Source organism: Pinus tabuliformis, chromosome 1_2 (assembly GCF_031772625.1).
Source record: "Pinus tabuliformis cultivar Carrire ecotype Pingquan chromosome 1_2, CPIR1, whole genome shotgun sequence".
In the NCBI taxonomy this organism is placed as follows: domain Eukaryota; kingdom Viridiplantae; phylum Streptophyta; class Pinopsida; order Pinales; family Pinaceae; genus Pinus; species Pinus tabuliformis.
In genome coordinates, this window is record NC_142298.1 from 256,659,927 (window position 1) to 256,683,430 (window position 23,504).

Genomic DNA, 23,504 nt, shown 5'->3' on the forward strand with positions numbered 1-23,504 from the left:
GAGAGACATTCAGGATCATGAGTCACCAGTGGTGATTCAGCATGAGCAGTATATGGTGGATCATGAATCAATTGAGGATGATGATGTGCGCAGTATGCATGGGGAGCCTTTTAGGGAGGGCTAGTTGGAGGTTCAGATTGAACCCGTGATGGTGGAGGATGAGCAGCCACCCTTGGGGTCATCCATTGATGCGGAGCAGACAGACCTACAGATTGTTGGCAAGGGGACAGTATTCACTGACACTTGTCCTTAGGAGATGCTGGAGTATGATAGGACAGTTTGGTGGGAGATTGGTGGACTGGAGGAATGTGGAGTTTCCTACCAGGCGAGGGAGATGGCAGTGCATCCATCTTTGGGACTATCTATTGATGAGGTACAAACAAATGTAGTGGCAGCTAGACGAGCTGCAACATTTTTAAGCAACAACCCTCTCAAGGAATACATAGGTGGGGCTTGCAACACAGTTTGCCCACTTTTTCCCATTAGAGGGAGAGAGGTAGGATTTCTTGGACATGTTTTGATTGACCAGGTAGAGCCTCTGGAGTTGAGTATGGACCAGTTTCAGCATGGCAGGCATATCCCTTGCACCAGTGTCCATACGTTAGATTGGCAAGAGATCATGAGTTGGTATCCTTTTGATGGAGTATCAACCTTAGTTTGGGGCATAATACAACAGGGGCACTTAGACGCGGAGGTTACTATATGTTTCAGTGAGTAGTGGGAGGTGGACCAACAATTCACTAGTGTTTCCATAGCATTAGCCCTGCATCAGTGGAGTGGGGAGACCTTGGCCTATGCCCGAGGTTGGATTGGAGAGAGGTGATGAGCTAGTATGCAGTTGGTGGGGCAGCATTCACAGTTGGAGCTATTGCACAGCTGGAGCCATGGAGCATTGGTGCTCCTTCTTGGTGGCATTGGGATCCAAGTGGATCTACTAGTAGCAGGTTGAGTCAGAGATGGACATGGGATCTAGGTATTGGAGGATCCAGTCATGTTTCAATAGCTTGGAGGCGTGATGTGGACCAGTGGTTTGTATGGGATCTGGGCATTGGGTCTCAGTTGCGTTGGGCCACCAGATTGGTCCACAGATTTGGATTGCTTGAGGGCAAGCAATCTTGGGGCGGGAGGACTGTCATGTCCCCATTTTTATTCTTCTTCATAGTACAGCCAGGATGGATTTCCAGGGTAGGGGATGGCCAAGTCAGTGGAGTAGTTTATGTCATCAGGGGTCCCAATGGAGTTTTGAGGAGTTTCTATGAGGTTCGATGGCATTCGCTTGGTATATTCCATCATCCGCACAATTTGCCTTTCGTTCTGGCGCATTCCAACAACTTTCAGAAAACTGAGTTATTAGTGGGCTTGACTCAATTAATTATGCTTAAGGTGGCATTCCAGAGGAATACATGGCAAAACACCTCAGTGTAATAGCTCGTTGGAACCAAAACGAGAAGATCTACCAGATGGGGTCGTTAGATATGATTTTCAGTGACCCGAGCAGACGTGGTGGCCAATTTACCATTCTCCCGCATTAAAAAGAATATTTTAATTGAAATAAAAGGGGGAAAATGTAATGACCATCTCGAATTACGGATAAAACACGATTATTAGCATTCATATGAAGCATGCATATGATAGCTACATATGCACGCATCGAATGTACTGTGCTAGTATACATATTAACTTATTATGAAATTACCAAGTGAAAGATAAATGAATTAATTATGGTAAATTATAAGTGAATACATAACTGACAAAATACTAAATATAATGAGTGAGGTACTTAATGTATGTACCATCACCATACATATATAACTATACAAAATACAAAGGAAATACATGTATTATATAAAAGGGGATATAATATATCTAATACAAAAATAAATTGACTAACTACAAATTATATAAAATATACAAAGGAATTATAGAAAAATATTATTATAAAGTTAAAAAAAATTAAAAAAAGAGAAATTATAATATACCAACTAAACTAACTAAAAAGAATCCATTATATATAATCATAATATAAAGTGACATGGAGTTTTAAACATAAATTCAAATAAGGCAGATATTTTATAAAGAAGGGATTGTTGTCAACCACTGATTCAAGTGACGTATGCTGGCTCAATCTATAAATTTGAGCTTATCCCTTATCCCTCTCTAGAGGAACCTCGAACATGAGAAATCACTGCTTGGAGGCAGGGGGAAATTCTATTTAAGAAGGCAAAGGAGGAAGAAAAAGGGAGGAGGAAGGAGAACAATTTTAACATAGAGGTATAGATAGGAAGGAGTCTTGATTGTACTGGAGTTTTTGGGCACAGGGATCAGATTGCATCGATTGGAAAGCATTTTGAGATTGAGTACCTAGGTTGTACCCAGTTCGGCAGGGAGGTTTTGGCCGTTTTGGTAACGCAACCGGAACAAGATTTGCAGCAGAGCAGACAGATTTGCAGCAGAGCAGACAAGTTGGTATTCATTAGATAAATTGTTAAATTCTGTATTTAAATTACATATTTTGGTATTTTATGAACAAATTATTGTGCATACCCTCTTAAGTTTCGAATTTAGGGCTCTTACAGGAAAGATTCCCCAATGGTTACGAATTGAATTCTTCAATAGGAACTGATTCCCTCATACCATAATAGCATAAAAATCTATGAAGAAGGAGGAGAAGTCTTGTTGACTGTACCGAGTGCGGACATTGATTGTTGACTAAGTGTGTTGGTACCAGTTATTTATTACAACATCGAGTAACTATCCACCAATCCAATATTAGTAATTTAGTGAACTCGTTGGGTAACAACAATCCAATGAAGGCTGAAGAGTTTGGAACTCGTTGGGTAACAACAATCCAATGAAGGCTGAAGAGTTGGGAAGCAATGCACTTTGGAGTGATTGGAACTTGGAAGGTAACTATCAATGATATTGATCATTTATGTAGTGTCATGTGTGGTGCTTGAATAGTTAATTAGTGACTAGTGTAGTTAGTTAGGGTGTGTTTTTGTGTATGATTAGCATACAAAATAAAGAAGACTTGTTTGCTATGTAAGCATACAAAACAAACTAGCATACACATCAAAGCTTGTTTGTTGTGTAAGCACACACTTACACAACAAGCTAGTTTTGTTGTCTATCCTTACACAACAAACATTAGGGGAATTTTGAGGTAAAAAATGGGCCTCAAAACAATGTATTAAGAAAATCCACTTTAAAGGAACCAATAAGATTCAAGACAATGATGTCATTCCCAAGAGTAAATATTTTTGGAAGGGAAGAAGAAAACTTATTTTTGTAATTGTATTTTCAAGTTATCTCCTTATTTGTTTACTTAAACATTAAGTGTAGGCACCTGTTGGATGCAGAATTCAATTCTGCATCCAAGAATTACACACTTTGCATACTTTTGAAGAAACACGTTGTTTTCATGTATTTTTAATTTTTTCTTCCGTGTGGGTCCTTTCAAAAGTATGGAGAGTGGGTACTTGTTGGATGCATATTCAATTCCACATCCAACAGGTGCCTACACTTGACATTTGAGTAAACCTATAAGGAGATAAATTGAAAATACAATGCAAAAAGTAGTTTTTTCTTCTTCTTTGTTGTGCATACAAACAAGTATACATAGTGACCCACCCTAGCTAACTACACTAGTCACTAACTAGCATGGCTCATAGAGTTATAAACATAGTACTCAAGAGTTATGACTTGTAACCCCTCTAGGTTCATCTTCAACACTGAATTGATGTGTTTCCAAAAGATGGAAAGCCAACAACCAAAATAAATGGATCAATCTATTTGAAGTAATAAGGAGATCTAGTTCTTAATGCTCCCAAGGCTCATAATCTAGGCCAAGGCTAAACTTGAATATTTGTTTTTTGTGTAACATGCATCTACTAGCGGGTATTTCACTATTTTTGTAAGCACTGATAATGGCCTCAGGTAGATTAGTTCAATTTGGCATTGAGGTTGTGGTGGGAGGAGTGGTGGAGGGAGAGGAGGTAGTGACTATCATGAAGATGTACAACAATGGGACAACAAACATATCCTAAGATGGCAGAGAAGGAGAAGAACAACAATTGCCGCTGCTTGTGGAATTGCAACAATTGCAATTTTTTTTTTTACAGGGTTATACATGAGGGTTAAGACCCATTTATTTGGCTTTAAGGTGATAATGATGATGATCAAATCACTATAAAGGATGTGAACAGATTTCAAGTGGAGCAAGAGATTTACCCGAGATAGAAAGGAGGAGTTGCAAACAACTATCAATCTCAAAAAGGGGAAATGAAGTTCGTTAATCATTGAAGAAGCTCACATGAGACTAAGCCTTGAAACTTTGGCCAAAATGTTTGACACGAGACTTGTTATCGCTCAAACTAGCAGGGGGTCCTAGAGGGGCACTTGCTAGGTTAAGAGCAACAATGAAGCTAAAGCCCACTGTCGCCACAACTAAAGCTTCCTACTCTTTATAGACTTTCACCAATGGGAGGAGACTTGATATATAAAGAATAACTTATGAAGGATAGATCAACTAAGATGGATGTGAAGTGATCTCGATAACCCTATTGGACGAGGATGATGCACCTGGTTCACCTTTACCCAGGCGGCCCAAAGATGTACCATGCACTTGGCAGCTGACCCAAGACTTGTAGGATGATGTGGCATCCCCTACACCATCATCAGAGCCCTTACAGACGATCTACAGGCATCCTCGACTCATTTGGAGACCCATGATGTTATTATTGTGCCCCCACACCCATTGGGAGCACCACATGTTTATTGTTTGGAGAACAAGGGGCCAACCCCTTGTCCATCACTTTTGAGGGTCCTACTCTTCATTATGGCACCCATGGACCTCTTTAGGCCTCTTAGTTGGCCCTAGGACATGCATAGATTATTATTTGACCTCTCAAGAGGCTTATTCTTTCATTTATGAGCTAGTTTGGTGGGCTTGTCACCAAAAGTTAGATTATTAGCACATTATTTTATTTTTGGCGCTGATGTAGGCCAGGGAGACTAATTTGAACTCTTCATTAGTGTATAAGTACAAGTGAGATGAGTTCATTTGCTCATCATCACTTTTGGATTGGATTCTTTCTCTCCCTTAAGAATTTCGCACTTTTTGTAGAGGATGAATTGGAGCTTCATGGGTGAATTTTGATGCGTGGATATTGGTCTATCTTATCTTGGAGATTCTCTTTTGTCAATTGCGGATGGTTGGATATATTCTGTTACATGTAAGTACATGCTTTTAATGTTATTCTTGTTTTACTTTGTCATATACATTGGACTGGGATTTTCGCTATTTCTAGGGCTAATTGCTACATGCATTTACTGCTTAAAATTGTGGAATTTTGTCTCTATTATAACATCTCTCAATGTATGGGCCATGTAATGTGAACGAAATCTCCTAGGGGTAATTCTATCAACGAATTGACCTTGATAAGCCATCTCCTTTGCACATCGAAGTATAAAAGCTACAAGATTGCTTCTCCTTGACCTAGAAGGCTAGCGAAGTGGTCTTGAGGCCTCCTTGACTGGGAATCAAAGATCCTCACTCATATTCATCATAGACTCCATTCTCCCAAGACTAAGGCACTGATCTACCAAGAGGTGGTCACCTAAAATCACATCTTTTTCACCTTTCTCCAAGTCTAGCCAAGTTGGGTCACCTAGGGCATCGTTTTCCCGGCAAACTACCCATCCAAAAGTTCAATCTCTTAGGGTCTCCTGCGTTGGTGTTTCCTCAAGTCCTCCTCCAAATTTGAGGCCATTCCGACAGTGGAGTTGTGAGAAAAGCCAAGCCCTAGCCTTAGGATCAAACTTTGCCCTATCATCCCCAAGGGCTAGTACCTTATTGGATCAATTCAAACCTTTAAGTGGATATTCTTTCTTTGATCCATTTCCATACCTTGTCCAGGTTAGGGGTAATCTTTGGTTGCCATACTTTTCTCTCCTACCCTAGACTGGGTCCACTTGGTCCCATTCCTTTGAAAGACAATTCTTCAAGAACCATCTGGGATACCAACTACAATAAGGATTTAGGGATTGGGAAATTCCTTCATAAGTCATATCCCATAAGCCTAACCCTCAAATCCTCCTTTCCTCCCCCTAGAAGACATTGTACCTTGCTTGGGAAGCAAGCAAGCTCTATCCTTTTAACTCTTCCAGGAAAAGGGATTATGTGGGTCACTTCACATCATTTCATTGACTTAAACTTTATCGGTGACTCCATAAGATACTAGGTCTCCTCCCATCGGTGAAAGTCCGTAAATAGAAGGGAGCCTTAGTTGAGGTGACAGTGGGCTAAGCCTCCATTTGTTGCCCTTGACCTAGCATTTTCCCTTAGGGATCCCCTTTAGGTTCCCGACTAGTTTGAGCGGTAACAAGACTTAGGAGGGAGAGAACAACAGGGTTGCAAGAGCCATATTTACATGTGGAATACCCTTCAATGTGGTGCGGTTCTCCATATTGGCAAGACATGCTTAGGACAGTTAATGGAGCCCCTAGGGGGTTACAAGGGGCCAAACTTTGAGAAAGTGCACACTATCTTTCTATGGAAAGAGAAATGGATTGTGGAGAAAGTTTTGGAACTGGTTTATTCTACTTGGAGTTACAATGGTCTTTTCATTATCTTCGATGGTTGGATAGATGCAACAAATAGGCCTTTCGCAAACATTATTGTAATGTTTCCTTTAGGCTGATACTTTTGAGGGCAATAGATACTTCAGGTAGGAGGAGAATGCTGAATGGATTGTTGAAAAAAGTTCTGAAACAATTGAGATTGTGACCCCTTCAAATATTGTGCAAGTCATCACAGATAATGCACTTTCATGCAAAGTAGCTGAGGTGGTTATTGAGGGGCAGAATGAATATATATTTTGGACATCTTGTGTGAACTATTGCTTTTAAATCCATTGTTGTCAAAGTTGAATGGTTGAAAAAATTATGTGGAGAAGTAAGAAAGTTCAGATTTGTATTACTATCCACCAACATGCACAAGCTATGTATATGGAATTTGCTAAACTACGACTTTTGAAGGTTGGAGAAATTAGATTTGCATCACATTATATAATTATCAGATGGTTAGTAGACACGAGGTAGGCTTTGTCCGCAATGGTTGTTAATCCATGGTGGAAAACATGGAAACAGAGCAACGGTGAGAAAACAATCTAGGTTAGAAGTACCATTCTTGATAAAGCTTGGTGGGTTCAAGCAGAGCTTTTTGTTCCCATAATGGAGCCATTGGTTGATTTGTTGAAACTTGTGATACAGATGTGCTTATGTTGGGTGATCTTTACGAGGGAATTGACTATATGTTGGAAAGAAATCAGCAACTTCTTGAATAGCAAGGCCCTCATGTGTATGGCACCATAAAAGACATAATCATTTGTAGATGGAACAAATACAATACCCCTCAGCATGCTTAAGCCTATGCCTTATTTCCAAAATACTATGATGAGATGTGAGGTGGCCAATGGTTTTTGGAACAAAAGTTTCAAATATTTGCTCTAATCTGATGGAGCTCGTGGAGCTAAAGAACCAATTTACTTCATTCAACATAGTGAGTGGTGCATTTAGAAATGTAAATGCACTGCTGATAAGGGAATTATGATGCCTAACGCATGGTTTGGAGATTATGGTGCCCAAATTCCAGAGTTACAAACACTTAAGTTCTTTCACAGGTTTGCAGCTTTTCAACAACAAAGAAAAACCGTTGGGTTCATCCGTTCAGTCAAGAGAAATAGACTTAATAAATAAACGTAGATGATCTTGTGTACATGCACTTCAATCTCTGCCTTATCTCTCGATTGAAGCCAGATTATAGCGAGGGTACTTTCAAGCTATACGATGTGAATCCTGAAGATGCAGATTTGGTTACGGATTGCTTGATACGCCTAATCTCTCTTTGGTTAGGTTCTTCTATAGATCCTTTTGGTGGTGGAGATTTAGATGAGACATCCATGCTTGGTTTGGCCTGTCTGTTGTTGGGGGCATGTATTGCATGATTGCATCTTCTGCCTGTACTGGAAATTTGGTGCTGTTCCATATGCGGAGGGCAATGACATCTGTTATATTTCTCTATCTCACTCTAGATTTTCTTATTTCCAGTTATTCGTTTTGGAGCTTTCGAGATAAGCTCAGTTTTTGTTATTTTGAAGAAATTTAGTCTTGACTCTTTATTATTGCCATGTTGACATATTACGAATATATGATATTTGAATTTGATATTAATATATGGGCCTCATTTGACTAATCTCAATCTTTCTGGAAAGTATGGATTTCATGAAATGAAAATTTGAAATTTGATTTATCTTTTCAATGTTTCACTGTTTCATTTTTCAAGTCGTAAATTTTAAATTTTGTTTATTTAGGAAAACCTCTAAATTCAATTTGATTTCAATTCTGAAACTTACATGTATGAACCTATGATTTGTAAAAGATAATGTTATGATTCATTTGAGAATTGGTGATGTTATGTCTTGTTTGTGATTTCATTTATTTGTTTTAAATTTTCGATTAAAGTTAAAGTTTTAAATATGTTTTTATATAAAAAATTAGGGTTAGGGTTTTGATTTTCTGATTCCTAGTTTTGCGATGAGTGCAAAACCTGCACCATATTCTTCTGCTGATTTCAATTGCACCCATGGTTTGCGTAACTTTGGTGAATTGTTTCGTCTTTTAGTGAAATTAATGTTTTAAGTTCTGCCACCATTGAGAAATTCAGATGTTGGAATTTTAAAATTTTACTAACAATACTAGCAAAGCATCCATAGCTTTTGTCTTTTGCAAGGGTCAATTAATTGGAAAGCATGAAGGACAAAGCTTTCCAATGTTCTTGATAGATATTTTAAGAGTCCTTGAAAAAGGGGACAGTTTTGGGGCCTTCCTTCAGCTGGCTTATGTTTCCTTTGAATGTGTTTTGGTGTCAGGTTATTGATAAAGTTCAAGAGGAGAAACGTATAGGTACCTACCCTTTAACGCATTAATTCTATCCAATGGATGATTTTATTTGCTTGTGTAAAACAAGATTGAAGTTATTGTTTACATCCAACTAATATCAGTCCCTATTTTGGATCCTCTGCAGATAGGAAGCCTCCTATTACTGGCCGGGGAAGAGGCAGAGGGAGAGGAGATGAAGCTGGTGGGAGGGGACAACCAAGAAGTGGTGGCCGGGGATATCAGAAGATGGTGGAAGTCGGGGTGCAGGTCGTGGTAAAGGTGTTGGAAGGGGACCAATTGGAAGAGGTAATAATGAATGAATCCTGGTTTGTCCTGTATTTTTATTTCTCTATCTGTATTTGTTGGCTTATGGAATTTCGTCTCATATTTTCAGGGGGTGGCCGTGGTCGTACGTGAACAGTGCTTATTTTATCGTTGCATGGAAGCAGTTTTTTGCAATATTCATTTTACTCGATTCTCTGATTGGAAGGTTGCTTTGAAGACACAGACAATGTTGCATTGAATGGATTGGTCTTCCACTTTTGTAGAAATCTTGTAGCACTGTTTATCAATCTCACAGCCCTTGTTCGACATGGCTGATTTTTGGATATCAATAAATTATGCGCTATCGTTGTCTTAGAGTGTAGTGTTGTGTTTAAGAACTGAAAGGGTTGTTGGGCCAGGGGGAGGTGGTGTTATTATCCTGCTGGTATTAATGTTAAAATTGCGATTTCCCTAGTTTACGCAAGACTTGTGCTTGTAATGTCAAACTTGATCTGAAGATTCTATTTGTTGTTAAGTTGGCTGTAAGTTGTAATACACGCATGTGGTTGTGGCAGTCGTGGTTTAGAGTTAATTTTATTTTGACGATTCTTCATTCAATTAGCATGATGCTCTTTGCTATCCATTTTGTTATTGCTTTTCTGGAAAACTAGCTTAGAGAACTAGAATGATCTGTTTGCTTTCATATCTAATACGGCAGCAATGTATAGTTTAGCTTTGGCTATCCTACTCAGAAGTCATCCTAGATTTTCTTAGCGGGGGAAAATTAGTTGAATATTGCTTCCTACAGACTTCTGCTATATTTTGTATCATTGTAGTTCTGGAAGGAAATTTATGCATGTATCAGTCTCAGATATCTCTTTCAATTGTGTGTATATATAAATAACAAAATCAATTTTCTTAGGAATTTCAGTTTTTTGGATGTTTCATAGAGATTTAAAATGAATTTGAGTGCATTATTTGCTTATATATATATGCTTGTAAGCAGAATTTCATAATTTGTTTTGATTGCATCCCTTCACATGGTCCCTCTTCCCATGGCACTCTGGATATGCTTATATTCAGTGACAAAAGTAAACAAGAATGAAGATATGATTTGCAGGAATCAAATGCACGAGTTTTATTTGCTTCTAGTTTATCTGATTAAGAAGTTTCCAAACAATTTCCATGGTTCACTTTTTGATACTTAGGGAGTTCGTCTTGTTGAAATATGCATTCCCAGCTCAAATTTGATGAACACATTTATTGCACATCTTAATAGTTAACTGACCCAATTGATCATGCTTGGTTTACTCCCGTTGTTACTAGTGAAATCCTTGTCTTTATCGTATTTGAGTGGTGATAGTTGAAAATATTTACATTCACACTAGTATGAAACAAGACATAAATTTCATCGTTTCATATTCCTTGAATTAGTATGAATGCTGATTCCTCATAAACAGTTGGTATGACTGGGAAACAATCAATATTGCTAATTCCTCAAACACTTTGGTATGATTGAGAAACAATCAATATGTTCTTAATGATAAAGTAAAATATATAAAAGCACCATTACCTAAGAATGCTAATTCCTCATAAACAGTTGGTATGACTGGGAAACAATCAATATTGCTAATTCCTCAAACACTTTGGTATGATTGAGAAACAATCAATATGTTCTTAATGATAAAGTAAAATATATAAAAGCACCATTACCTAAAAGTTAAAAAAGGATAATGGTTTGTTCTTGTATGATTTACTTTAGGTTCTACCTTTTTCATGATTAAATGTAGGAGGATAATCTTAAGATAGCTTATTGGGCCAACTAATATTGTAGGTTTAACATGTGCTTGGGATGGAAATCAACCCTATCGATGGAAATGTTAAAAAGGTCAATTATGAGTTATATTCTTGGTATCTTAACATTCTCTTAAAAATCTAAATATTGCTATGGAAGCTACAGAAACTAATTAGTGGATATTTCCATATTAGTGTTGAGTAATGGTTTGTGTACATGGGCTATTTATTTTGAAATTCCTTGGAAAAGAGAATTCAGTGGAGAAGGGCTTAAGTTGTAGTTGCTTAGTAAAATTGGTGAAGATTAGATCAAGTTAAAGGCAATTTGAAATTTATATTTTCTACAATTAGGGCTTATTCTTGCATACATATTGGAAATTCACTTCTATTTTGGTGGTTTGTTTAGAGTGTATGCACATTAAGATTTTGAGGAGCTAAAATAGATGATTTAGGGTGGAAGGTTAACTGGATAATGATTTTTATTTGAGTGGAGGATATGGGATGTAATGTTAACTAGGTAATAATTTTTTAGCAAAATAATAGAGTGTTGTCTCTATACCTTATCAAGTGTCTTTTTGTGATGTTTGGCACAAGTCATGGTTTATAATGAGTACATAAATAATTTGCTTGTTTGTCCCGCAAATTATCTTAGACAAGAGCTGGGAAGAGCTGGGAGGAGCATTGCTCATATGATTAATTATCTTTATTAATTATGATTATTTTTATGGTACGACAACATTGAAAGGGTGGTTCAAGTTGTGATATAGGATTTAGACGCTGAATTAACATTGCTCATATCACATTTTTCCCCTTTTTTGATCGCCATGCTTTCTGTTCTCGATGTGGGAGCACAAGTTGAAAATTTTACTGTTGATATTTCATGACAATAGAGCTTCTTTGTAAAGGTTTTCTCAAAAGTAATAGAGCTTCTTTGTAATCCAGTGTTTTGAAAAGGTTTTCTCAAAAGTACTAGTTTTTTTTGAAATTGTTGCTGGGGAAAGTGGAAGTGGCTTATTTCCATTGATTGATGATGAAAGTAGAATGTGTTAAGGAAGTGGTTAGAGTAATTATAGGTGACATGGCTTGGGAAGCAAGTTATTGAGTGCAATAAGTGGATGCTTTTTGAGTGGCAGAGTTCATATGAGCATGAACAACCATTCAAAGCACTAGAGTACTGCATCATGATGTTAGAAGTGATACATGACAAAACCCTTGATTGTGATTGGGAAGACCACTTTCTAAATTTATGTAACTATTTGTCTCCCTCAAGTGGGGATTCCACCAACTAAGTTCAAACAAATCTATGAACTTAAAGGAGCCACTCACCCAACTCACAAAGTTGATTGCGAAGGCAATATAGTGACCATAATCTAGGATTTCTTATTATCCTCGTTGGAAGTTAATGCATTGTCTTTGGTTTTTATTACAAAGGTATTGTATGTAGTTTTTAGTCATGTACAAAGTACACCTCTATAGTCAAGAAAAGGCTTACAACACCCTAGTAGGGTATGGACTATTTCTTTTTGTTATTGTTGTAATGAGATATATGACATGGGCGCTTGTAGAATGTTGTTTTCTAATACTTTAATAGTATAAATTGTTGAAAAATCTAGGGCATCAAGTATTAGGTGATTTCTCTTCTTATGATAATTGCTTGTGAATGTTTTTTACTTTCTTAGATTATGATCTTCTCTTTCTTAAATTATTAGTGTTCTTCTTCATCAAACAACTTCCAATGCATAAACCATAAAGAGACAAGAGACACATAATATAGGCTATCAGCGAAGGCCAAAACCTCTCTCACTTGAGAGGAAAACTCGAACAAATTCTTCTTCTTATAGAGACTTTGATTGACGAATACCAAGACCTTTGACCTATTTGCATCTCCAAGACCAAGTCACATGCCTTTCTTGATGAGATCCTTCCTTGAATCAAACTGATGTCTCTTTTCTCCTTTGGTCAACACAAGTTAAACTGTTCACACTTTTGAAAATTTGGTCTCTTTCCATAGAACTGTAGTCCGTACTTTGTTAGTTTTTGTAGCATCTGATGTGTTTTAGCCATGAAATTTGGCGGAGAGGCTAGAATACATGAGATATCCAAAACCCAAAAATCGTTTATGGAAATTCCGCCTAGAAATGACTTAATTAGATTATTAACTAATGCTTTGAATATTATCTAAGTCTAAATTTATGGAATATGGTTAATGAATTAGTGTTAATTAAGTCAAGGGGAGAATCATCTAGAAACTTACATGGACCGATCCAGAGATGAGCCCAGCGATCGATTATGTTTTAATCTTGGTTGTTGGTGCTCTAACAAAGGAGTATAAGAGAAGGTCAATGTGGTGATGGAAAAAACACTTCAATTTCTGAGCAAATCAATTTCTAGATTAGCAGCAGTCAATTGCCGGAGAGAGAGCTAGAGATTGAAGCAGTGAGAGAGAGGTAGAGACAGTGAAGTCGGAGGAAGATTTCCGAATTCAGTGAGTGCATTGCAGACAAAGACTGAGATTTCTCCAGGAAGCTGCGCAGAGGTAGCATAGAAGCTTCAGTGAGCAATTTGATTTCGTTGGGTGAAGCTAGTTTTCAGTTCCAGAGGCCGAAAAGTATTTCTAGAGTGCCAGAGGGTCAGTTTCCCAGTCAGCAGAAGGCAGGATGACTTGATCTTTAGTTGTTCCGAGCTAATTGTGTAGCACACTGTGCAAAGGTGACATAGTAGCTATGCAGAGCAAGGAGGACGACTTGATTTTCAGTAAACAATCAAGAGCTGAGATTTCTTGGAGTGGGTAAATTCCCATATTTTTGCCAATGTTTCTCTGAAAGATTGTCAGTGTTCGACATCCAGATTGTACTCAGATTATTTCATTGCTACATAATAATAAAACCCTGAGTGACTGCACCAGCGTTCCCAAGTTGGGTTTTTTTCCGGGGACTTTTGTCCAAAAATATTTGTGTTGCTTTATTTGTGTGTGCTAGCATTTCTTCCAGCGTTTTATTCTTCCGCAATTTTATTTGTGTAGATTGCAGTGTGATTATTCAATATTTTATGTAGCAAACAACAAATAAATTATTAAATAACATGAACAATTAGGAAATAATTTATAGTTGCTGCAGTACAACTCCGGTTTGGAATTTTCACATACTTCAAAGTTCCACACGTGTGAGGAGAGAAAACAAACTTGGAGATGCCTTCCTTCCTTCACTATTCTTGAGGACTCTTCTATGTGAACTCGACTAGAAGTAGCGCTGATAAGATGACCCTTTTTGGAGACCCTTTCTTGGACTGATATGGTACTGAAAAAGCCCTAGTTTTCTGCCATATATGTGAAGATATTAGCCCAAAGACAAACCCAAACAATTCAGTCTTCCTTTCTTCCTTCTCGCTGATTATAGTGCTGCTCTCCTTGACTCTTCGCAGTCCTTCTAATCGCAGACCATTACCGAATTACTATTTTTGAAATTCTACCTTCAAATGAAATCCAAACTGCCTTATTTATAGTCGTTGGAGCCTGTAATAAGCCGACTTAAAGAGGGTGAACCAACATGTCTCTTTGTGTAAATTATTTACTCCATCTTGTAGCCGAATTGAAGGAGAGGTCTTGTGCTTGTCTTGGAGGGCTTTCATACTTATTGAATGAATCATACAAATGTGTAACATGCCCAAGAAAGGTCCTTCATACATGACTTAAACTCAAATTGACTTTTATGACTAGATGAAAAATCATAACTGCTCACAATGGGAGCCATCACTAAAAATAAAATTCCTTGCTTATTTTTCTTCTTTACATCAATTACATAAAATCAAAATTACATGTCATTATGAAGACCGAACCTAGTTACACTTTTTAACATGAATAAATTTGGAAAATGTTGAACTCCCACTAAGTTATTTTTTTTTGTTCTGCTCTCACTCTACATTCTCTAAAAATGCCTTATCACAATTTATGCGAAACCAAAATTGGCTAGTAATTTCATGTCATATAGGTTGGGCTATTATTAGACATTGAAAATGAAATGCTCTGTTGAGTGTATAAAGGAAGTTTGACAATAATCATTAATTTTTTTTTGTTACATTAAGGAACTTCTTGAGGATCCTTCCTTTGACGTATTCACTAGTTATCAAGTGGTGAAACACCATATTTCATTATTTATCATTCACCAAATGTGAAAACTAAACGACCATGATGTCTTTTCATTGAATAAAGCTTCTTATGAAACACATCAACCAATAAGGGGAAAATATGCCACTCTAGGGGAATTGAACCTTGGTGGGTGCAATAGCACCATCTTGTTTTCATTGAACCATCAACCCCCCTTTGGGCTTGTTTGCAATGGGAGGATTTTATTATTTAAAATGATTTAAAATAGTCCTAAATGATGTAGTGAACCATAAAATGTCTTATTTGTTGCAAGGACTAATATTATAAGATGGATCAAAAGAATGTTTTGTTTGTTTAATTGAAAAGATTGTTAGGCAAGTCAAGTATGGAATCAATAACCACATGGCTAATTTGGTTGTGAAATGTTGAATTATATGTGGGTGATGTTGATGTATACGAAATTGAGAATTAAGTGATGATAGGTTTAGGAAATGTTGATATAGGGTATGTTTTTTTTTTTTTTTTTTGAATATGACTACTCCTATATTGATACAAAAATATGGTTACAGAGAGGCAGAGGCCTCGAGAGTTCTAGCCGATGAGTCGGCATGCTTACAAAAATCGCTTAGGAAATTGACCAAAAGACCAACATACTGACTTGCTTTGAGACTTAAGATAACTGAAAACAGTAACGGAGTACCGAGACAAAAAGAAAGGAACAGCGCAGCCGCTACCAAGACAGTGACCCATTAACATACTGAACAAAAACGGGAGTAAACCGCCCACGCAGGGGAAACCGACAAATCCGAAATTGAAAGAGACCTGATTCTGAGAGCTGAAAACGTGAAAAGGCTGTGAATCCGGAAGGGAGTGAGCAACTCAATTTAGCAATTGAACAAAAATCATAAGGAGTAGACTTGATCACTCTTCATGCGATGTTGGAGGCGATTCTTCAACAATGCGACAGCCAAATTGGTCTCGGTATTCACACTCAGAGGGTCGGCCCTCTTTTCCTGAAGGACCCCCGCTTGAAGGAGCGCTCGGACCAGCTTGGAAGGTTGAATCCAGAGTTGTAGAGCCGCCTTGGGTATTTCTCTGAGTATTCACATTCTGCGTGGTATCAATCTGGTCTTCCATTCTTGGTACCGAAGGATGTCCAAGACTGTCAGCCTCCAAACCTGCAGAAGCCTCGCACAACTTGACAGTGACAGATGCTATGAAGGAGGAGTTGCCAAGGGTGCATGGGAAGCGGAAGCGAGCTGTATGGGAATTGGGATGGAGAGAGCGCTCTTCGGAGAAGATTTGCCCTCGACCTCTGCCGCGTCCGCTTCTAGTCTCAGGGTATCTTTCAAAACGAAAATCCGAAGCCTCTGACGAAGGGTCCGAGGTAGTGGAGGAAGGCTGGCGGGAGACTCGGCCTCGGGAGCTGCCTCTTTTGCTAATCATCCTGGTGCGCATTCTTGGCATCTTGAAGAAATCTGGGGGAACTGAATAGTCAGCCGTGGATGGGACTGAGAGGGGGCGACCGAGGGAGTTGCAATGAGGAGTGTTTGAAGCATGAAAGCCCATACGAATGTCGTCGCCTTGATTCTGAAACTGCCAATACCCTGGACTGTCTTCCACCTTGCTGAACCAACAAGTGCAGAAGGGAGGAGCGGGAAGGAATAACAAACAGAGCATCATTACCGATATACTAACACACCTGCAAGAGGGAGTGAGCTGCGTTATTGCAACATTTATGTTTACGGACTGTGACATTAAATCAATTCTTGTGCGATGCTGGCTGGCACTTGTGATGAGCCACGTGCTCTTCCTTCGCGCTGCCAGCGTACTGAACTCTCTGCTATGCACACGCATCCGGGTTGATATAGGGTATGTTAACATACACATTAAACCCAAAATAATTTTTTCCTAATCCTCAGAAACACAAGGGATGCTTCTCCATGTTTGTGTATGACATCCCCAATAAGCCATTGATGTAGATTAGTGTGCATCACGCATAGGGATTTGAATCAAACACCCAATGGCATAGAAATAGCCAAATGCCCACCAACATTGGCAACCTATTTAACTCCTTGGGATCATGGTACATCCTCAATATATGGTACATCCATTGGGGGACATCTTGGTTTTGACATTGTTTCTTGTATGTGAGGTTGAAAACCCAGTTCTCTACTCCAGTGGTAGCCCTAGGACGAAAACCCTCGGGTGATTCAACGAGAGTGGGCGAGCACCCATCTCTTCCCTTGGTGAATCCATTCAGGGTACACATTGCAGTTTATTGTTTTTCAGTTGTCTGGAGGCCGATTTGTGGCATTGTTGTAGATCTGTTTGAGGCCAAATTATCTTAGCTGTATGGGTTGTATGTGCATGTAAAACCCTGGTTTATCTAATATAATAAAGCTGATTATTTTTCTGTTCATGGTGTTATGGATTGCAGTGCTCTGTTGTCTTTAATTTTACATGGCAATCTTCTGTTAAATGCATGATTAGTTTTATGTGAAGTGCCTGTTCCAAATTTTCTGCATTTGGGACATTACAGTGTTATTAGAGCATCGAACTTGGCTCAGGTTGCGGGTTCAGGTTTTCAATTTCAGTTTTAAGTATTGGAGGATTATTGTTTGAGGGCTCGACAAATTTTCCTATTAAGCCTCTTACAAATTTTCTTCCAAATTGTCTTTGGCTCAATACTGATATGACAAATCGATGAAGGAATTAAAAGGGGAAGGAATTACATTTATATCCATATGTTTGTGAAGGCCGTAAGTCAGAGACCAAAGAAAAAATAATCGTATTATTTTTGTGGGGCCGAATTACACATGACCAGTGCGGGCATGGTGGGGCAAATATTACGACAAAAAAATATTGAAAGGGGCCGTGGAAGAGCGGTGAATATTTTTCCTCAAGTCAAAGGTGCCAAATTAATTTATTAAACTGCCCAACTTCTTTGGCTAATTTCTCATGAAATACGCATGAGCCAAGTCGTGGGCGTGAATCAACCAACGTTCGTTTTGGCTGAAATTGCAGTGAGAAATCAATTTTCATTTTGTAAAGGGGTCGATTATTCATTTTCAGGAGCCGTCAAGCCAAAACAGGGGTTGGATTTGATTCTTATGGCAGAGGCCAACTTTGTCAAATTACTGGGTATTAGAAAAACTCCTCCACTTCTGCTATTATCAAACTTCAGAAACCTATACAGAGCTGCGACTTGCCTTTCTCTTACTGGACGAAGCTCTACTGATTGGTCTCACTTGCTGCTTATGAACTAGCTGAGAGGTTGGTTGAGCAGAACATTGGGCTGTTCAGGAGACAGTTGACCAGGGAGGAGCAGCTCAGGTTTGGGGGATCATGCAACAAGAATGAGATGAGGAGGAAGGGACTTTTCTTTGTCTACAAGGGACCTGACCACTCATGTTTGGGTGACGTTGAGGAGGTGCAGAGGTAGAGGAGGAGGGGATTCCTTTTGACTTTCAGGGTGAGGATTTTTTTTTGGACGAGTCCATGGGTTCATACGATGATACCTCTGAGGAGCATGAGTAGTCATGTGGAGTTGATGACAGTAGCCCAAATGTGCATCCATGTGTGGTAGAGGAGTATGATGAGCAGATAGTGGGTCCTAGGAGAGACATTCAGGATCATGAGTCACCAGTGGTGATTCAGCATGAGCAGTATATGGTGGATCATGAATCAATTGAGGATGATGATGTGCGCAGTATGCATGGGGAGCCTTTTAGGGAGGGCTAGTTGGAGGTTCAGATTGAACCCGTGATGGTGGAGGATGAGCAGCCACCCTTGGGGTCATCCATTGATGCGGAGCAGACAGACCTACAGATTGTTGGCAAGGGGACAGTATTCACTGACACTTGTCCTTAGGAGATGCTGGAGTATGATAGGACAGTTTGGTGGGAGATTGGTGGACTGGAGGAATGTGGAGTTTCCTACCAGGCGAGGGAGATGGCAGTGCATCCATCTTTGGGACTATCTATTGATGAGGTACAAACAAATGTAGTGGCAGCTAGACGAGCTGCAACATTTTTAAGCAACAACCCTCTCAAGGAATACATAGGTGGGGCTTGCAACACAGTTTGCCCACTTTTTCCCATTAGAGGGAGAGAGGTAGGATTTCTTGGACATGTTTTGATTGACCAGGTAGAGCCTCTGGAGTTGAGTATGGACCAGTTTCAGCATGGCAGGCATATCCCTTGCACCAGTGTCCATACGTTAGATTGGCAAGAGATCATGAGTTGGTATCCTTTTGATGGAGTATCAACCTTAGTTTGGGGCATAATACAACAGGGGCACTTAGACGCGGAGGTTACTATATGTTTCAGTGAGTAGTGGGAGGTGGACCAACAATTCACTAGTGTTTCCATAGCATTAGCCCTGCATCAGTGGAGTGGGGAGACCTTGGCCTATGCCCGAGGTTGGATTGGAGAGAGGTGATGAGCTAGTATGCAGCTGGTGGGGCAGCATTCACAGTTGGAGCTATCACACTGCTGGAGCCATGGAGCATTGGTGCTCCTTCTTGGTGGCATTGGCATCCAAGTGGATCTACTAGTAGCAGGTTGAGTCAGAGATGGACATGGGATCTAGGTATTGGAGGATCCAGTCATGTTTCAATAGCTTGGAGGCGTGATGTGGACCAGTGGTTTGTATGGGATCTGGGCATTGGGTCTCAGTTGCGTTGGGCCACCAGATTGGTCCACAGATTTGGATTGCTTGAGGGCAAGCAATCTTGGGGCGGGAGGACTGTCATGTCCCCATTTTTATTCTTCTTCATAGTACAGCCAGGATGGATTTCCAGGGTAGGGGATGGCCAAGTCAGTGGAGTAGTTTATGTCATCAGGGGTCCCAATGGAGTTTTGAGGAGTTTCTATGAGGTTCGATGGCATTCGCTTGGTATATTCCATCATCCGCACAATTTGCCTTTCGTTCTGGCGCATTCCAACAACTTTCAGAAAACTGAGTTATTAGTGGGCTTGACTCAATTAATTATGCTTAAGGTGGCATTCCAGAGGAATACATGGCAAAACACCTCAGTGTAATAGCTCGTTGGAACCAAAACGAGAAGATCTACCAGATGGGGTCGTTAGATATGATTTTCAGTGACCCGAGCAGACGTGGTGGCCAATTTACCATTCTCCCGCATTAAAAAGAATATTTTAATTGAAATAAAAGGGGGAAAATGTAATGGCCATCTCGGATTACAGATAAAACACGATTATTAACATTCATATGAAGCATGCATATGATATCTACATATGCACGCATCGAATGTACTATGCTAGTATACATATTAACTTATTATGAAATTACCAAGTGAAAGATAAATGAATTAATTATGGTAAAATATAAGTGAATACATAACTGACAAAATACTAAATATAATGAGTGAGGTACTTAATGTATGTACCATCACCATACATATATAACTATACAAAATACAAAGGAAATACATGTATTATATAAAAGGGGATATAATATATCTAATACAAAAATAAATTGACTAACTACAAATTATATAAAATATACAAAGAAATTATAGAAAAATATTATTATAAAGTTAAAAAAAATTAAAAAAAGAGAAATTATAATATACCAACTAAACTAACTAAAAAGAATCCATTATATATAATCATAATATAAAGTGACATGGAGTTTTAAACATAAATTCAAATAAAGCAGATGTTTTATAAAGAAGGGATTGTTGCCAACCACTGATTCAAGTGACGTATGCTGGCTCAATCTATAAATTTGAGCTTATCCCTTATCCCTCTCTAGAGGAACCTCCAACATGAGAAATCACTGCTTGGAGGCAGGGGGAAATTCTATTTAAGAAGGCAAAGGAGGAAGAAAAAGGGAGGAGGAAGGAGAACAATTTTACAATAGAGGTATGGATAGGAAGGAGTCTTGATTGTACTGGAGTTTTTGGGCACAGGGATCAGATTGCATCGATTTGAAAGCATTTTGAGATTGAGTACCTAGGTTGTACCCAGTTCGGCAAGGAGGTTTTGGCCGTTTTGGTAACGTAACCGGAACAAGATTTGCAACAGAGCAGAGAGATTTGCAGCAGAGCAGACAAGTTGGTATTCGTTAGATAAATTGTTAAATTCTATATTTAAATTACATATTTTGGTGTTTTATGAACAAATTATTGTGCATACCCTCTTAAGTTTCGAATTTAGGGCTCTTACAGGAAAGTGCTCCATGATTAAAATAATAATAAAATAGAAGGTTCTAGAGGAGTCCATCAAATCTATAAAAGAGGAGGAGGAGATCATTGGAGGACATCTTGGTTTTGACATTGTTTCTTGTATGTGAATTTGAGAAACCAGTTCTCTACTCCAACAACAACCCTAGGACGGAAACCCTTGGGTGATTCAGTGAGAGTGGGCGAGCACCCATCTCTTCCCTTGGTGAATCCATTCAGGGTTCACAAGTTGCAGTGTATTGTTTTTCAGTTGTCTGGAGGCCGATTTGTGGCATTGTTGTAGATCTGTTTGAGGCCAGATTATCTTAGCTGTATGGGTTGTATGTGCATGTAAAACCCTGGTTTATCTAATATAATAAAGCTGAGTATTTTTCTGTTCGTGGTTTCATGGATTGCAGTGCTCTGTAGTCTTCAATTTTACATGGCAATCTTTTGTTAAATGCATGATTAGTTTTATGTGAAGTGCCTGTTCCAATTTTTCTGCATTTGGGAGATTACAGATTGAGGCCGTTTGCCCTTGGAGATAAAGAATTAATATTTTTATTTGAAACCAAACCCCTCATGACTTATATTTTCAAAACTTCAATCTTTGAGACCCTCCATGATTCACTTTAATGACAACTTTAGATGAAAATTCCATTCCCTTGATATGAATAATGAGTTGGCCAATGGTAGGGTGCCACACTACCCTCCTTTGGGGTTTTGTATCCACAAATTGTGTCCTCCATCTTTAAACAAACATAACTCACAAACCGTGAAGAGTCTCATGGTGTGCCACATACCACCAGAATCAGTTCGACGAGGAGAATCAAATAAGAATGATTCAGACTCGAGACATCATGAATTGCCATGTCATTTTGGACGACAAAGGTGGGGCATCTCTTGGTGCTGCTTGGATTGACATCAATGCCAACCATATATCAACAATATCAATATGTAAAAACAAAGAAAAGAAAACAAAATTATTATTATTATGTTAATCTCTAGTCAAAACATGTTCTTCATGCTTGTAGGATTTATTGAGTCAAAGTCCTATTGTCTAAGGAAAAATAATTTTCTAAGATGTAATTTGGGTTAATTCACCTCAAGAAGCCAAGTCGGCCCTCCTGGATGACAAGTTGGCTCACTCGAAAGAAGTGTCATTCGCATATGAGAACAACTATATATTGGCATACATTCTCCTCTAAATAACAAGCAAGTCAATGCTTTTTATGGTGAATTTTGACGTAAAAAGATGCAAATTTCAGAGGTTACATCTTTTTGAAGAAATGCAAGTTCTTGAGGTTATACATCTGAAAATAAGTGTGTGTTTTCTATGGGAGATGATCTAAAATAATGCGAAGTTTTTCCCGTGAAAGATGATGCAAGCTCTCTGTGGAAGATGGTTTGAGGTAAGTGCAAGTTTTTGTGATAGATGATCCAAGATAAGAGCGAGTTTCTTGTGGCATATGAACTGAAGTTGTTGCAAGTTATTGTGACTGAGTTTGATATTATTTCCTGTGACTAAGTTGATGAATTTGGAGGGCTTGACTTGGCATCTTGGAGGTTGGATTCCTGTATTAGTCCTAGGTCTTGGATTTCTCACTTTGATCTGATTCTATAAGAAGATAATTCATGGGGTTTTCCCGCTTGTGGGGTTTTGCCTTGACCTAGAGCCTAATTTCATGTGTCTCTTGTTCTTTTATGTATTGAATTTGTGTAATTACTTGATGATATAATGAATGAAATAAAGATTAATTGAAAAGATACCTACGTAAACAATCACAAGTAATTATCATGATAAGAAATTCTCTGTTCTCAAATTTCAACAATGGGCAATGCTACATGGGTTGGGTTCACATTTAGATTTGGTGACAATGGACTTGACATCAAAAAGTTTGATTTTTAAATAAAATTTGGGTTAAGTTCACTATTGGGTTCGTCCATGGATATAATTAATGATTTTCAAAATATTAACTTTAAGAAAAATATTCTGTGCTCTTATTAAACATATATATATATATATATATATATATATATATATATGATCAAAATATTAAAAAGAAATATTAACTTTAAGAAATATGTTCCATCCCTTCATTAAACATATATAATTTTCTGAGTTAATATACCGGTGTGTTTGTTTTATCATCAATTTCAAAAAATGTGAGATAAATATTTTCTGGGCTTTTAATAAAATTGTTGAAGTAAAAT

The 23,504-nt window shown here is 38.4% G+C and overlaps 1 protein-coding gene across 1 annotated transcript; it reads left to right on the forward strand.

Annotated features, from left to right (window-relative positions):
• The first annotated feature begins 256 nt into the window (after nt 1–256).
• On the forward strand, nt 257–9,822 carry LOC149205340 (uncharacterized). Its single transcript, XM_089397375.1, has 5 exons — nt 257–446; nt 530–627; nt 8,868–8,964; nt 9,086–9,246; nt 9,335–9,822. Exons 1-5 carry the CDS (start codon nt 257–259, stop codon nt 9,461–9,463), a joined length of 675 nt encoding a protein of 224 aa, XP_089253501.1. The 3' UTR covers nt 9,464–9,822.
• Nucleotides 9,823–23,504: the final 13,682 nt, after the last annotated feature.

Bases quoted from the DNA above. Each gene is read 5' to 3' on its own strand.
- LOC149205340 (XM_089397375.1), top strand. From the start codon at position 257: ATGCTGGAGTATGATAGGACAGTTTGGTGGGAGATTGGTGGACTGGAG. The intron at 8,965-9,085 runs GTACCTACCCTT...GATCCTCTGCAG, and splicing joins TCAAGAGGAGAAACGTATAG to ATAGGAAGCCTCCTATTACT. The intron at 9,247-9,334 runs GTAATAATGAAT...TCATATTTTCAG, and splicing joins AAGGGGACCAATTGGAAGAG to GGGGTGGCCGTGGTCGTACG.